The 17,825-nt window shown below is 32.7% G+C and overlaps 1 protein-coding gene across 1 annotated transcript in view; it reads right to left on the bottom strand.

The window, feature by feature from the left end:
• ASCC3 (activating signal cointegrator 1 complex subunit 3) overlaps positions 1–17,825 on the bottom strand; it is a 362,261-nt gene that overhangs the window by 284,678 nt on the left and 59,758 nt on the right. Inside the window, 4 exon segments of the mRNA XM_030317096.1 lie at positions 4,563–4,688; positions 5,495–5,636; positions 6,359–6,563; positions 10,758–10,878. Coding sequence (XP_030172956.1) covers positions 4,563–4,688; positions 5,495–5,636; positions 6,359–6,563; positions 10,758–10,878 — 594 coding nt within the window.

Genomic DNA, 17,825 nt, shown 5'->3' on the forward strand with positions numbered 1-17,825 from the left:
AGGACAGTAACTCGCCCAAAGTCTCACAGCTAGAAAGTGGGGGGTCCAAGTCAAACTAGGTCAGCCTGGAATCAGAGGCTCTGCTCTTAACTAACATGGTGTATTGCCTCCTAAACTTAACATATACAAGCCTTTCCTTTTCTTCTATTCCTCAGCTTGGGAAATGGCACTATCACTCACCCATGACGCCCCGGATATCATTCTAGATTCAAACAAAAACTTGGATGTCATTCTGGAGTCTCCTCTCTGCTTCATCCCCTCTCATTTAATCAGTCATCAGATCTTATATATACTGGTACCTAAATTATTCTCCATTATCCCATTTTTCATGTAGGATGCCACTTTCTTAACTCAGGTGCTCAGCATTTCTCTCTTCTACAACAGTTCTACTTTCAACCTTCAACTTTGTGTTGCAAACAGGACACAATTATCTGATGTGACATTCAGTCAAGAAAGGATATAAAAGCATTTTATCTATAGTTCTGTAGGACTGTTAGGAATGGCATGCAATTATGATGTCAGTAAAAAGAGAAAGATACCATCTTCAAGAATACTATTCCTGATATATATAGATTCTACCTTATATAAAAAAGATCCAAGCCAACAAAGGCATCCACTAAGCTAACATTCTGCTAACACCTATATTTTTTCCTGAGGTCTAAATTACTACTCATGCTAATGACATCTGGTGGGATCATTAAGTAAAGCTACATGACATCAAACAATTTACTTATGTACATTTGCATTTGAATATTATCTAATTATTATTACTGCTTATAAAAGTGCAAATTAAAACCACAATGAGAAATCTCTACACTCTATCAGAATGGTTAAAGTATACATATAAATATAAATAAAACATAAAAATATAAATTAAAATGGCTAAAATAAAAATACTGATAAGACCAAATGCTGGTGAATACGTGGAGAAACTGAATCATACTGGATTGCTGGTGGGAATATAAAATGTTCCCCAGAAAACAGTGTGGTAGTTTTCCTTAAAAAAACTAACTATGCAGCTACAATAATGACCCAACAATTGCACTCTCAGGCATCTAGTCCAAAGAAATGAAAACTTTTGTTCACACAAAAACCTGTATACCAATGTCTAGAGCAGCTTTATCCATCTTACGGATGGAATTAGGTTTCATCTTATAATTTAAGTACATAAATTAAAGCCTTAACTCCCAGTGTTACAGTGTTTGGAGACAGAGCCTTTAGGAAAGTAACAAAGTTAAATAAGGTAATCTGAGTGAAGTCCTAATCCAATAAAGCTGGTGTCCTTTAAGAGGAAGAGACACAATACAGAGAAGAGCCCATCTAAAGCCATGGGAACACAGTGAGAAAGTGCCTGTCTGCAAGCCAGGAAGAGAGTCTTCACTGGAAACTAAATCTATCAGCACCTTTTTTTGGGATTTCTAACCTCCAAAACTGTGAAAAAATAAATGTTCATTGTTTAAGCTACCCCGGCTGTGGTTATGGCAGCCTAAGGAGAATTACACACTTTGTAATAGCCAAAAACTCTAAACAACACTGATATTCTTCAATGGAAGAAAAGCTAAACTCTCATGTGTGGTAGGCAGAATAATGATCCCCACTGATGTCCAGATCCTAATCCATGGAACCCATAAATATATTACATTACACAGCAAACAAACATTAAGGTTGTAGATGAAATTAACCCATTTAGGAAAACTCTTACTCTTATAACCTAAATTAAAATAAACAAAGTATTTATTTGGAAATAAATATGAAAGAAAAATAAGAAGCCTGATTCATTCATTATACAATGAATGTTAATTTTTTCACATGAAAAATGTTAATATTTAATACACAAAACAAAATAAACTTCAATGATGATAATGCTTATAATGACTGGTAAGGTTTAAAAAGAATTATGTACAAAATTATGTCCTGCTGTATTTCAGAATCACCTACAGTGCTCCAAAAATCATCTTCAAAATACAGGTACCTGGACCCTTCTCAAGAGACTTTAATTTTATAGAAGCCAAGTCACTTGGATTTTGAAAAAGATCTACAGATAATTCTGATGCAGAGGATGAAACCCAGCAATATAAAATTACAATTTTAGTCTAATATATAAACTTACTCTAGAAAACAACTTAAAACTGTAACAAAAAGGAATCAGTTTAAAAGTAATAAAGGTATAAAATGGAATACTGTATGGTGATTATAAATGATGCTGGAGATATGTTTGCTGACATGGAAAGATGTATGTAGGTAAATATACAAATAGACACAAACAGTATGTGTGATATAATGCCATTTTATAAAACAAAATAAAATGCACACATATGTGTAGAATGTAGTTAATTCTGGTTGGCTGTGGTTATTTTTTATGCTGTTCTTTTTGCTTGCCTCCATTATTTGGTATTTCTGAATGACTACATATAAATTACACACTCATACACATATAAATATATATAAAGGAACTTCATTTTGGTGACAGAAAAGGTTAGCTTTAAATAATATGTATACTTTAAATAATTGGTATACCTTAAACTAAAGAATTCTTTTTTCAATTTAGCACATGCTTATGTATATATTTGATTTCTCAGTGAGTTTAATACCCAGATGACAAGATCCCACAGTACACAGAAAATAAGCAACCTAGGATGCAGACAAGTGGCAAAAGTGCTGGATTATATACTTTAAGCCTCAATAACCAACATATTTGACTGAAACTGTTTGATAACCATTAATTGATATATATTTGATTGAAACTGTGTTCTTAACTCTAAGGTTGAAGAGATACTGATCAGAGGTTCTCACCCATTATCAACGCTGCCTACATGAAATACTCTACATGATCACACCCTCACTCTCTACATGAATACTCTTTAGGTATCTTACATCTTTGCCATTTTTCTTCAAATAAAGTGCATATTTTAGGTATGCATGGATGCATTTGGTGCAGGTGAGTATTGAGGAGCTGATAAAAAAAAAAAAACAAAACTATGGGGAGAACTGTCTCCTCTTATAAAAAGGGATAAGATGATATGCCCTCCTACACTCATGTTTGCTTTGATTGTAAACTTAGGAAGTTTGCTTCGGGGCACCTGAGTGGCTCAGTCGGTTGAGCTTCCAACTATGGCTCAGGTCATGATCTCACGGTTTGTGGGTTCGAGCTCCGCATCAGACTCTGGGCTGATAGCTTGGAGCCTGGAGCCTGCTTCAGATTCTGTCTCCCTCTCCCTGCCCCTTCCCCGCTCATGCATTCTCAAAAGTAAATAAACATTTAAAAAAAAGGTAAAGAAAAAGAAGAAGTTAGCTTCAATATACTAATTCTTTTCCTATAGCCTCCTGTGCACTCTAAAACTTCATGAATTTGGACTTTCCCTATGATGCTGATCACCAAAATCTTCAATTTTACCTTCAATGTAATTTTCCCTTCAGTGTAAACTTCAATTACACTCCACAGATTTGCTAAGTAAATTATATGCAAAACTAAATTCTGACAAATATGTACCCTAATTAAGATGTTTTCAAATACATTTTAAAAGACTATCTGAACAATTTTCACTTCGATTTACGTACAATTCAATAAATCTGATCCCAAGAACACCTGATTACAAAGTTAGTCATTAATCTGCATTACAATTTATCTAACAATGCCCTATTACTAGAAATCATTCAAATAACTTTAAATACTAAGTCAGACTAGCACTCTCAATATATTGATGTTCTCTAAAACCACTAGGACACAACACTCGATATAATTTATATTTCTGTATGTTCCTTCTAAGGGCCATACAAGTTTACTACAGCACTGTTTTAACTACAATGAGTATACTGAGTTTCCAATATATCCTGGATTGGCACTACTTGATAAGTTTACTTAAGGGAATGATTATTTCTCTACATAGCTTTATAATGAAAATTTCTCAAACCCTCACAATTTAAGCAGAAGTAAAAATTATAAATAATTCCTTCCTAAAACTATGTTATTAAAACTCTAAAAATTCAGGAAAATAATAAATCACAAGTTGAACAATTTAAGCAAATCTAAAATTAAGAAATATTTATTTTGAGATAAAGCAAATATGGCAAAATTTTCACAAATGGTAAATGAAGACAAAAGATATATGGATAATACTATTTATGCGACTTTTCCATATGTTTGAAATTACTCAAAATTTAAAAGCTGAGAAAAAAGTAAATAGTTTAGAATTTGATCCCCTCCCCAAATAGCATTCTATTATTTTATAGACTGACCATTTGATATATCAATACATGAATCCTTTAAAACAGTCTAAGCCCGCCTACATGGGTTAAACCAAATATTAGCTGAAATAGCCAAAATAAACATGAAATTACAGAAATATATACACAAAAATGTTTAATGTGTGAAGGAATGAATTTTTAAGGTTTAAAAAGTTTAAAAAGGTTTAAAAAGGTTTAAAAAGTTAGTAACTAACTGCATATAGCTCTCTACTATATTAGCCAACTACTAACTTTTAAAAATAATTTTTTAAATAAAAATCTATTCAGAAAACATACCAAGCACCAAAAATAACAACTTTATAAAATGATCATCTCACCTCATCTAAGTCTTGGATATAAACTGGTTTTTCCTCAAAGCCAACTGGCATTGGTTCACTATAGGGAATCTTTACTTCTTCATACATCTTGTTATTCTCTCTTTGAATTCCTTCTGGTAAAATCATCTATAAACATCAAAAATTAAAATTAAATAATAATACAAACAATTGCTCTGGTAGAGATTATTTAATTAGAGAGAAAGAGAAAGAAAGAGAAAGAGAGAAAGAGAACACTAATGTCTTTAGACATAGCAGTGGTAAATAAATTTAGCTAGTTTAAAGAAAAACAAGGGTGCCTGGGTAGCTCAGTGGGTTAAGCGCCAGACTTTGGCCCAGGTCATGATCCTGCTGCGCTCTGTGCTGACAGTTCGGAGCCTGGAGCTGCTTCAGATTCTGTGTCTCCCTCTCTCTCTGCCCCTCCCCTGCTTGCACTCTGTCTCTCTGTCTCCCCCAAAAATATTTTTTTAAAGAAAAACAACCTTAAGCAAAACAAAAACAAACCAAAAAACCACATACACACGAATTATTCATATACTGGATCTCTCATATAACACACAGACCATATTATGTTAATGAGTTTTAAGTATATATTGATTAGATGGTATCCTGAAGACAAATATACTTGTGTTGCTAGGAAAACTGTGCCATATACATAGTGTAAAGAACATTAAAAAAGTGATGTAACCACTAAAACTCAAAAATACAAGTTCCATAAATAACAAAAGGGAAGAGAACAAATACATTTTGAGTACCTAATATGTGTCAAGAAGTTTCCATACACTGCATTATCTCATTTTCCCCAATATTTTGAAATTAAAGTTAGCATAGTATATCAACTAGTATAAGAGCCAGAAAAGACACAGGAAAAATCTATGTGTTATTTCCTCAGAATAGACCTATTATCCCAAAGTGGTCATATACCAGTGACATACCTTTGCACCAGCAATGAATGCTGATGTTCTCATGGCTTCAGCCTGGGAATCATAAACATGGGGATAACGTATTTTTTCAACGTCCATGTCTCTCTGCCTACTCAGAATTGGAACACTTCTAGCATTCATAAGTGCCTGCTCTCTGTAAATATAAAAACAGTAGGATAAATACAAAATTTTTATCTAGCAAAAGGAAGCCAGTACAAAGTCACTATAATAACAATTTCAGGTAGCTTTCCATTATGAAGTGGAAGAAATTAAATTACACAAAGAAAGATATTAGTAATCCTGACATTTTCAATGTAACTACATAGGAGTTAACACATTTTGTAGGTACTATTTTTAGATGACATCATTTGATAAGTTTAACTTAGTGTTTTTTATTTATAATTTTGTTTGTCACAATCCAAAGATGTTTAACAAGGTATAAGTTCCTTTATAAAAATAGTATTCAAAATTTAAAGAACAAATATCATAATGCTCTTGTTTCTTTTTCTTCCTTTCTACTTCTAAATAACACAAGGAAAAGTATTCTTATTAAGCTAGAAAAAAACCCAAAAGTCTCAAAATAAATCTGTGTAGGCTTTACAAATTTTAACCTAGTGGTTTGCGCACAGCACCCAAAATAGCTTACTTCTATAATCTAAAATTCTCACCTACATAGATGTAACCAAGAATATTCTAATTAAGAAGATCATTGCATTCTTATCCCAGAAAATTAGGTTTTCATACAACAAAAGTCTGTTGTTATAAGAAAACCTTACTAGAAGTACGAGTTATCTAAATTGTTAAGACTAACCAAAAAATAATGCATAAAGGTAGCAATTACAACAGAAGCATCTTTCAGCTTCTGGTTTTTATTACCTTTGTATCCGCAATTCCTTAGGATCAAAGCACATAACTCCTTCTGCAATTTCTCCATCTTCTCCAGCCTTTTTTTCTCGTCTGGCAATTCTTTTTTCTTCACGACGATACTGTTTCATTAATTGCTTTTCTTGTTCAGACTGAATGGTAACTTGACAACCATAGTTAGGTTTAGCATTTTCTCCTAAAATTTTTTTGCAATTGTCTACAAAGCAAATTTAAGAATTATCATGTTCTATGAGTTTAAGCTTTAGGAAAACCATTTTTCCCCTTCACCAAAATATAAAATAGCACAATGCTCTAATAATTCAGTTTTTTTAAAACTGTCATATTCAATTGTATGTTTTATGGAGAGTTGTTTTTTTTTTTTAATGTGATATCTAAGCGATCTTAGACAGTGGTTAAGAAAAGTCAGTAGATATTTTCTTCATACACACTACATAGTTTAGTGTCATAAATTCTTACACATAACATCAGGAACTTAAAAATTCAGTTTTATAATTTTGAAATTATTTGTTTACATAATTTCAATAAATATAATAATTATCAATGCTAATTAGCACTTACTGTTAACATAATAATGAAATAAATATATTCTTTACATATTAGATATAACTTTTCCCTGTGTAACAGCCTTACTGTGTTAAATTGAATATATGTTTTTACTCACTTATACATGAAATACAATTTATTAACATTAGCTCAGGATATATTTAGAAGATGACCAGGCAAATAAAGACTGTGATCCACCTTTCCGTGGAAATACAGTTAAAAACAAAACAAAACAAGGGAAGATGGCTAGAGCCACTAACAATCAGGTCAATGAAAGTTCAATGTTTCATCTACAAGGTCCCATTTAAACCTGTGGTTTGGTCAACTCAATATTCAGGAAATTTTTTTCTTCCAACAGGATTAACCTTCTATGTTTAATTAAATCTTTTGAAGTAGTAGTATCCTGGCTCACTGTGGCCCTAAAGGAAATCACAGGAATGTTGCTGAAAGCAATCCAAATCAATACACATTTACTGTATTGGGGACCTACTAGTTTCAGGCACTGCTGCTAGGCTAGGAAGCAATAAAGAACTAAACTTGGTCCATACTCTGAAGGAGCACAGTACAAAGTTATTTTATTAAACTCCAAGATCCCACACCGAACAAGGAAGGAATTAAGAAAGCATCAAGATAGCGAAATAGCCTTCTAATTCATTTAAGTCAAATCTTCACAATTCCCAGTCATTTGTCACTACCTCAATACGTAATTTTGAATAAATCATTTTAACTCTCAATCACATGAAGTAATCCCTCTGTATAATGGTTTTAGAAATCTCAAGAAGGAAACTGAGAAATAAAGACTTATCACATGAAAACTATGAAATGAGATATGATCTCCTTTATATTAGTACAGTTCTGAAAAAAAGTTTTTTTCTAGGTCATATATATTTTACTTTTTGGTAAAGTCTTATACATCTATTATAATGATTAAGTTTGTAGCCAATTAACTTTCAGTGGTAGAGAACAGACAGGTTTGACAAAGGGAGGTGGGTGGAGATGGGCTAGATGAGTGATGGGTACAAAGGAGGGAACTTGTGATAAGCACTGGGTGCTGTATTAAGTAGAATGTGAATAATACCATGTGAATAACACTATGTATTTATTATATAAATGAATGTTAAGGATTCTGTGTGTGAAACTAAATACCCTGGATGACACTCTAAGTGCTATGCTAACGTAATTAACATTTTAAACAAATGTAATAAGAAGAAAACAGGTCTGCTTCATTAATAGCTTTTTTAAGCCTCAAAGAGAATATACTGGAATCCTGTAACACTGAACATAATAGGTAATTTTCAAAGTAAGTCATACAGCAGCAAAAGTTTAAATGTATAGTTTTCCTTGGTAGGTTCAGTTAACTTTAGAGCCTGAAAAGTAGAAATGAAATGAATAAGTTTACCAGTAATTCTATAAAATTTTACTGAAGAAGAATGTGGAAGCTTGTATCCTTTTAGAATGTAATCATGACCAAAAAGATCTTGTGTAACTACTCAAAACAGTGTCCTTGATAGCATAAGCTAACTTAATTTTTATTTTATGACACACCCTGGTGTAAACATTCTTCACATCAGCCCTAAAAAGAGAATTTAATTTACAACTATCCTCACCTTAGCAGTCAATCCACTTTACCCACCCACTTCTCACCTACATTTCCTGGTTATAATAAAAACAGAAGAGATAAAATGGGTGATGCGCATCTGGATTAAAAAGTTATAAAAAAATCATTATGAAAACTAGAAAATGATAAATAGTAAGAAGCAACTTCTAAGACCACGATTTTGGAGGAATAAAGAAAAGGATGGGATGTGATGGTCATATTAAAGTAGCTTAATAAAGAATGCAAATATAATTTGGTAGTTTTTAAAGAATTTTGAAGGATCCTCAACACAAAATTAGATCAGAAGATACAAATGGATGAGAACACTGATAAAGTAATAAGAGTCTGAAGAATCTTTTCTTCAAGAATATTTCCTTTCCATACCACCTCCCTCCCCGCAAATAAAGGAAAACATCTGTTTAAGCCATGTACACGAAAAACTCTACTGAAAAAAAAATCTGAAACATGCTGGTTGTCAGCTTCTTTACAATAGTCCTTAGACAAAGTTAAAGCCTACTAATACCCCACTTTTCTATAGTAAAATTACTACTCTTAGATAGTGGCAATAATAATGATCTAGCTTAGAATAAAAGAGTAAAAGCAGTATGAGAAAAGTAGATAATATTTCTGGGCAGATTGATGGTTCAAATATTTTTTTTTAATAATTCAAATCTAATATTTGTTTTTGGGTTCAAAACTATGTTGCTTCTAAAAAGTTATCCAAAGAGAATAAAATTTGTGTATAAATGTTATACAAAAATGAACATAATTAAACTGCAAGACAACACTAACTCATCACCTATAGTTCCAAAAAAAAAAAAAAAAAAAACCACAGGTGAAGCTGGAATCATTTTGAACTTTCTGTTAAGTAAATTAGCACTATTAACAGGTGAGATCAATATGTATCCCTATATCAACACTTAGGAGACTGACAAAATAAACAATAAATTGTCAGAATTTACACTGCAAGACTAGATATTTACATTCATTCCTTTCTTTCTGGCGGACACCCATTTTAAATGCTCTTAAACTCTGGTGGTTTCCAACAATGTGTGATAAATATCTTTAGCAGGTGGGAGAGCCTTCTTAGAGCAAGGCAGTTTGTAAGTGATAAACATAGTTAAAGCACAACGAAACTTGCATAAAGACAAAGTGGCTAAACTCAATTCTTCTCAGTTTCTAAAAATCTCAAGACAACTCCAGGAAACAACCAGTAACCAAAGTATAGGATAAGAAAGCCCCAAGAAATTTTGTACTTAAATCAAGGTTCTTTTCGTAACTTCATTTTAGTGCCATACTCATATATGTGAGGAAAAGATAACATAACTTACATTAAAAAATGATAAATGCCAATTCATTTGAAGAAGGGAGGGATGTCTAATTTTTTATGCCCAGGTACTTTTTAAAAATTTCAAACTATATATAAGGCTGGCAAAGAACATTTGGGTAAAAGTAAGAAATTCAGGTTTCCTGCTTATGACTTAAAATCTGAGTTCAGCATCAGTTGTATCATAGTAAGCAAAGCATTTTTTTAAATTATTTTGGCTTCCTCAACTACTCTAATTCTTCTGGGGCTTTTAAATACATGTGATACATGACAATATAAATGTTCAATTTGCTGAGCATGATAACTGTATTACAGTTTAGTAGGAGACTGCTATTGTTCTTAAATGTACGATGAAGATTTTACAGGTGAAATATTATGATGTCTGCAACTTCCAGGTCACTGTTCATCAAAAATGTTAAATGTAGGTGTTTGTTTATGTATATGTGAGTGAGTGCATGTGTAAAGAGGATAATAAGAGAAAGAAAGCAAAATGTTAACTGTCGAATCTACACAAAGGTATGCAAGTGTTCACTGTACTATCCTTGTACTATCTAGGTTTGAAAGTTTTCAAAATAAAAAAGTTGGGAAGAAATAACACTACTTGGTCCACAGTTAATATCAAATGCAGTTGCTTGGAAAAAAAAATGTTTCTATTCAAACCTTCAGCAAAAAATAAAAAATAAAAAATAAAAAAATAAAAAAAAAATGCCATACCTAAACAGAATAGAATCTCTACCATAACAGCCTATTTAGGGCATTGTGGTATTTGTTTCATAATCTGCCATATCTAAAATATACTTTAAAAAGTGGTATCGCTAAATTATATAATAGACCAAAGGATATTAATGTATAATTATATTAAAAAGATTTGCTAACCAATGAATCTTCCTTTAAATTGGAATTACCACTGAACACTTTCTTACCTTGAAGAGCCTGCAACTTATGATCATTTGAAGAATTAAGAAATCTATCCACAATTGTAATTCTGTTCTGGAGGAGTTTCTCAATAAGTTCAAGTCCATCAGGTCCCAGCAGTTCAAATAGCTTAAAAGAAGAATCAAAACAACTGTTACCTCAAATCACCTTTTTCAAGTTATTAATACCTTATTCAACAGAGGTATGAAGCCAAACTACTAGAGCAAGAAGCACCCAAAGAATACCTTGGAAAAAAATAGTAACTTAGGAAAGAAAAGCAACTCTTCATATTGTTACGTATCTTTCAGGTTTACGAAGTCAATATGCAATTACTAAAGCACATGATTCAATCTGTAAAAGTAATCATGATTATGATATATATGGTATATAAATAATTATGACATATATACAACAAATCACAGAATTATAAATCCTTACACTTGCCTTTCCTAGGTATAACCAAATGAAATTCCAAAATTAATTTGCTTTTTAATATTGTTCTGGTTTTGGCAAATAGAGTCCAGAGTATGAATTTTCTTCCAACTTACTACACATAACAGCTATCACTTTAGAGTTAAAGAACCATTAAAATGTTTTAATGATTCATGACACACCACATTTTTAATGCTTAATAACTGTATTATTTTATTAAATTTATTTTATTAATGTTTAATTAATACTTTTTAAAATTTTATTTAATTTTGAGAGAGAGAGAGACAGAGCACAAGTTGGGGAGAGGCAGAGAGAGAGGGAGACACAGAATCTGAAGCAGGTTCCAGGCTCTGAGCTGTCAGCACAGAGCCCAACGCAGGGCTCGAACTCATGAACAGTGAGATCATGACCTGCGCCAAAGTTGGACACTCAACCGACTGAGCCACCCAGGCACCCCTTAATTAATAATTTTTAATGCTTAATAAATCTGAAATCTAAAACACAGTTCCACAAAGTACTTTATGTAACTTTTTATAAAAAATTTCCATGTGTATCTTATGCAGAGCAGTTGCCAAAGATTAAGTTTATTCAAGTCAGAGAGCCAGTTTTAGGATTAAGAAAGACTTTCAATCACATAATTATACAAAGTAACTGCTCCAGAAAGCCTTTCAATTTCTTCCAGTATGGTTCCAGGATGTTTTTTCCTCCTGTCCAGAAATGTTATATCTAATTTTACATGTGAAGATTTTATATCAGCCAAATTCTAACTATTCTCAGAGATTCATTCCACACAAAATCATAATTAAAGTAGGAACTTATGTTAAGTATATATAAAATGCTAACTATTTAATAAATATTTTCTTTTTGCTGTTCATTTAACTGACATTATCTACATATAAGGCCAAGGCCCTAGTCCTAGAACCTCTACTTTTGGCCTAAACATCATGGAGTATACCGGGGCCCAATCACTCTCACCCTGGCTCATAAGGCACTAATTCCACACCAGGAGAGGCAAGCCAAGAAGGACTTAGGCTACTGCCTACCCCTTCCATCAGCACTCAGCTCCTAGAGCAAGGGTGTCAGTCAGAGATAAACTGTCCCTTGTCCCCACTCCTAGCTCCAGAGTTTCCCTCAAAGATTTTGTCTGGGGGAAGAAGTAGGCTATAAAACAGAAAGGTCCCAATCTCTTCCAAAGGTATGGGCCTCATGTGCAACTTGGCAGAAAGTCGAAGCCTTAGGGTCCTCTCAAAAACAGCACAGGTTGTGGTTAACTATAAGTAGAAGAGTCACAAATTGAACAACCAGGTTACAAAAGAGAACTAAGGAAGGACAAGGGGGGGGAAGAGCCGATTCCTTCAAAGTGGCCACAAGTTTATTAGTTTGTGGAACAATTTATGCCCCACGACATTTCTGTGACCAGAGCAATTATCTGGTAATTAGTAAAGTTTAATAGCTGGCTAGGTCATGGAAAGAAAAGCAGAGGGTTCTGCCAAAACTACTTTCATCTAGGATGACTGTGGATATACCCGAAAGTGTGCCTCCTTGAGGAACAATACCAGAAGCTAAAACACTGTGGGGTAAGGATTAGAGGAATTGTCTGCACTAAAATATCCAGCTAGTCACCAGACCAATAAACAAGCAAATAACAATCATAAACCCTGGCAGTGGTAGATTAGATGAAATAAACAAATTCCTAGAAAGACAAACTAGCAAATAGCAGACAATCTGAATAGATCTATAACAAGTCAAACACTGAATTAAAACAACCCACAAAGAAGTCTAAATGACTTCACTGGTGAGTCCATTCAAAAGAATTAATGCCAATTCTTCACAAATTCTTCCAAAAAACAGAACATCTCCCAGGTCTTACTCTAACTCCAAAACCAGACAAATATATTACAAGAAAACTACAGACCAATATCTCTTAGAAGTTGAGACACAAAACCTCAATAAAATACTAGTAAACCATATCCAGCAATATAGAAAAGGAATTACACACCATGACAAAGTGATATTTACATCAGGAACATAAGACCAGTTCAACATAAGAAAATCAGTTGATGCATTACATTATATCAACACAATAAAAAAAGTCACATGATCAGCTCAACAGATGCAGAAAAAGCATTTGAAAAATCCAATAGCCTTTCATGATAAAAACACTTAACAAAGTAGGAATATAGGTACTTTTACCACCTGATGAAGGGCATCTACGAAAAACCCATAGTGAACATCATACTTAATGGTGAAAACACTGGATACTTACCACTAAGAATAGAAACAAGACAACAAAGTTTGCACTTGTGACTTCTATTGAACACTGTGCTGGAGGTACAAACCAGAGCAATTGGGCAAGAAAAAGAAATATAAGGTATTCAGATTAAAAGGAAAAAGTAAAACTTTCTATTCATAGATTATCTATGTAGAAAATACTAAAGGATCCGCTAAAATACTATTCAAAGTAATAAACAAGTTTTCAAAAATCATAATAAAACCATTCAGTGAAGAAAGATGAGACTTTTCAATGAATGATGCTGAGACAACTGGGTAGTCATATGCAACTGAATGAAGTCAGACCTTTATACGATATACAAAAATTAACTCAAAGTGGATCAGTATTCTAAATGCAACAGCTAAACATAAAATTCTTAGAGAAAAACAGAATAAGATCTTTATGGCCTCAGATTTGGTAAAGGATTCTTAAATATGACACCAAAAGCATGAGCAACAAAACAAAACACAGATAATTTGGATTTTAGCAAAACAAAATTTGTCCCCTTCAAGGAAAAATGCAGAATGGGAGAAAATATTGGTAAATCATATATCTGGTAAGTAACCTGTACCCAGAGTATATAAAGAACTCTTACTACCAACAAAAATACAACCAATTAAAAACTGAGCAGAAGATCTGAATTTATCCTAGGAAAATACAAAAAGGACCAATAAGCAGATGAAAAGATATTCAAAATCATTATGCATCAGGGAAATGCAAACTAAAACCACAAGAACCATTAAAAAAAAAAAAAACTGGAAAAGAACAAGTGTTGGCAAGGATGTGGAGAAAACTGGAAACCCATACATTGTGGGAATACAAAATTGTACAGCCGCTATGGAAAACATTTTTCCGATTCCTCACTAAGTTAAATACAGAATTACAACATGACCAATTGATTCCATTCCTAGGTATATACCCCCAAAGAACTGAAAACATGTGTCCAAACAAAAACTTTTATACATACATGGCTATTCACATAGCCAAAAGGTAGAAACAACCCAAATGTCCACCGACCAAAGCATGGATATATAAAATGTGGTATATCCATACAACAGATATTACTGAGCCATAAAAAGGAATGAATTAGTGTACAACATGGATAAATCTTAAAAACATTTTGCTAAGTGAAAGAAGCCAGTCACAAAAGACCACATACACATGACTCCATTTACATGAAATGTCCAGAAGAGAGAAATCTCTAGAGACAGAAAGTAGATTAGTGGTTCTTTAGAGACTGAGAAGAAGGTGGGAGGGAGTAGGAGGAGAGAAGCTAAAGGCTTAGGATTTCTTTTTGAGATAAGGAAAATGCTCTAACATGACTGTGGTGATGGCTGAACATATCAATGAATATACTAAAAACCACTGATTTATATACTTTACATGGATGAATTGCATGGTATGTGAATTATATATCAATAAAGATATTTCATTGAATTATAAACCAAAATGGCTTAAACTAAATACTAAAAGTAACCAGAAAAAATTGCTTATGGTTGAAAGATAAAGACTGAATGGAATTTTCTTATTAAAATATTAAGTGAATGTTCTCAATTGCTGTTAGTTCAATTTAAGCCCCATGCTTAATGTTAAGAGTGATATTTTAAAACCAACAAATTCAAATTAAAAGATACTTCCATACTCCAAACAAACTATAGTAAGAAATGCTCTCTACATACAGCATGAAATGTCTTTCATAGTCTATCAACTCTCAAAGAATGTGTTAATTATTTTTTTTAATGTTTTACTTATTTATTATTTATTTATTTTTTTTTTAGAGAGAGCACAAACCAGGGAGGGCCAGAGAGAGAGGGAGGCAGAGAATCCCAAGCAGCCTCCACGCTGTCAGCGCAGAGCCCCATGAAGGGCTTGAACTCATGACCTGTGAGACCATGTCCTGAGCTAAAGTCAAAAGTTGGACACTTAACCAACTGAGCCTCCCAGGCACTCCAAGAATGTTAATTCTTAAATTGAGACCATTTCTTCCATAAGAAGATAAATTATCATGGCAGAGTTATCCTTACACATATTCTAAGCTACTTCAAGTTTACTTAATCTGAAATACAATATTCACACATGATAAATTAGAGATTCACAACTTTTTAGTTCACCATAATTTTAGGAAAACATCGGTATATTTGGAAGACAACTTCTAATGTAACATCTCAGGGGGAGGATCACCACAGCACAGAGCCGTTTCTTTTCTTTTCTTTTCTTTTCTTTTCTTTTCTTTTCTTTTCTTTTCTTTTCTTTTCTTTCTTTTCTCTTCTCTTCTCTTCTCTTCTCTTCTCTTCTCTTCTCTTCTCTTCTCTTTTCTTTTCTTTTCTTTTCTTTTCTTTTCTTTTCTTTTCTTTCAAGCCCATTATTTCTTAAAAATAACATACCTAAGACCAAGCAAAAGAGCTGTTTTGCTCTGAATAGTAGGACTTCCATGACTTCCAAGATAAAGAATCCCCAGTAGAATTCTGAGATCAGCTGTTACCAAATTTAAAGTAATCCCCAAATTATGCTTTCCCTAACATTTGCCATTTTCATCCACAGTGAGAGCAGGTGCAGTTCTCATTCAAGATTTGCACTACAAACTAATTTGGCACTGAGCATGACTATTTGTAAAGGTACAGCTGTCTGGATCACTGCTCTATGCACTGACACAAGTTCCAGAAGCTATCAAATTGCAAAACAAAGAGGGAGGGAAAAGTTAGCCATGAGTACAGAAACAGACACCAACTACAAAGTTTAGAAAGAAACGAAAGAAAAGTTAAAAAAAAAAAAAAAAAGAAAGAAAGGAAAGAAAAGAAAGAAAGTTTCACTACCCTGGCTATAAATTAAAGATATGAAATTTAAAGGAGACCACAAGAGTAATAGAGGTTGTTAAAGCCCTGGTAGAGGTTGTTAAAGCCATTATTGGGGTGCCTGCGTGGCTCAGTTGGTTAAGTGTCCAACTCTTGATTTCGGCTCAGGTTGTGATCTCACGGTTCATGAGATGAAGCTCAGCATTGGGTTCTGTGCTGACAGCATAGAGCCTGCTTCAGATTCTCTCTCTCCCTCTCTCTCTGCCCCTCCCCTGCTCTCACACACATACACACTCTTTCTCTCTCTCTCTCGAAATAAACATTTTTAAAACACATTATAATCAATATATTATTATTATAAGGTATTTTAATAAAGTTTCCCTTAGAATTCTCATTGTTTTATAAATCCATTTTCATTAAATTAAATTATTAAATTGAAGTAGTTCTTTATCAAAATCAAATAGAATGGAAAAAGTTAAAAAATCAACCAAGAGTCTACATTCCTAAGTGTCAAAAAAAATTATTTCAGAGTATGTACACACTAACTTTAAAATGGTATTACTTCCTTGTTTCTTATAATACTTTTAACAGATAAATATAGCTTGTTAATCTCTCAGAAAAAGTAATTCCCACTTTATCCCATATTCTGAATATCATTTTTGTTCCAAAAGGAACAATGGTACAATGGATGTTATATTCTCAACAAAGTATCAAGTGAATCACAAATGGTACATTATAAAAGCAAAAGATAATGATAAACGTTTGAATAATATACCATGGAAAATTATACTATAAACCCTATGAAAATTGAGAGAGAATGAGCTTAAATTAGAACTATAAATTTGTTCTCAAACTGCAATATGCAAAGATTTGCTGAGTGTCTGTGAAACCACAGAATAAATATGATAAACATCCTTGGACTATCAGTTTACTCAAAGATTTAGAGAAAAAAATATTATTTTCATTTAAAATACAACTTTGGTCATGTCAATATCCTGTCTGAACTCTGCTTCTCAGGTAAATAAAAACAAAAACCAAAAAAGAACAATTATTTAGTTGCTAATTGCTTGAAAGCAAATAAAATTTTATTATTTATAAAAGGTTTGTCAGTTCCATTCTGTTTCTATGCAGTCAATATTAAAGAATTCATCAAAAGTCAAAACTAAGTCTATTTGGAGTTCTAAAAGACATTTCAAAAGAAAGATCAACCATTCTACATATCAAATAGTCAATGCACATTCTGAAAAATGATTCAGGGATGCATAGTAGACATGGTATCTTGATGTGAGCGAACTATCTTTTTGTATAACAACATGGTTAAGTAGATTATGGGATTAATCTCAATACTGAGTTAAGCCACTAATGTTCTTCTACAAGGACGGGCCATGTCTCTGTCCTCTTCAAAATTTTATCAATGATATATAAAGTGAAGACATTAAATCAAATTTGCTAACGTGTTAATAAGTTGCATGGTAGAATCAAGATTATAAATTTTCTAAATTGTCTGATATATCTGGCAGGACCTAAGGAGAAGTAATGGAGGTAAATATAAAACCCCACAATTAGGGTAAAAAACAAAA

This window comes from Lynx canadensis, chromosome B2 (genome assembly GCF_007474595.2).
Source record: "Lynx canadensis isolate LIC74 chromosome B2, mLynCan4.pri.v2, whole genome shotgun sequence".
NCBI lineage: Eukaryota > Metazoa > Chordata > Mammalia > Carnivora > Felidae > Lynx > Lynx canadensis.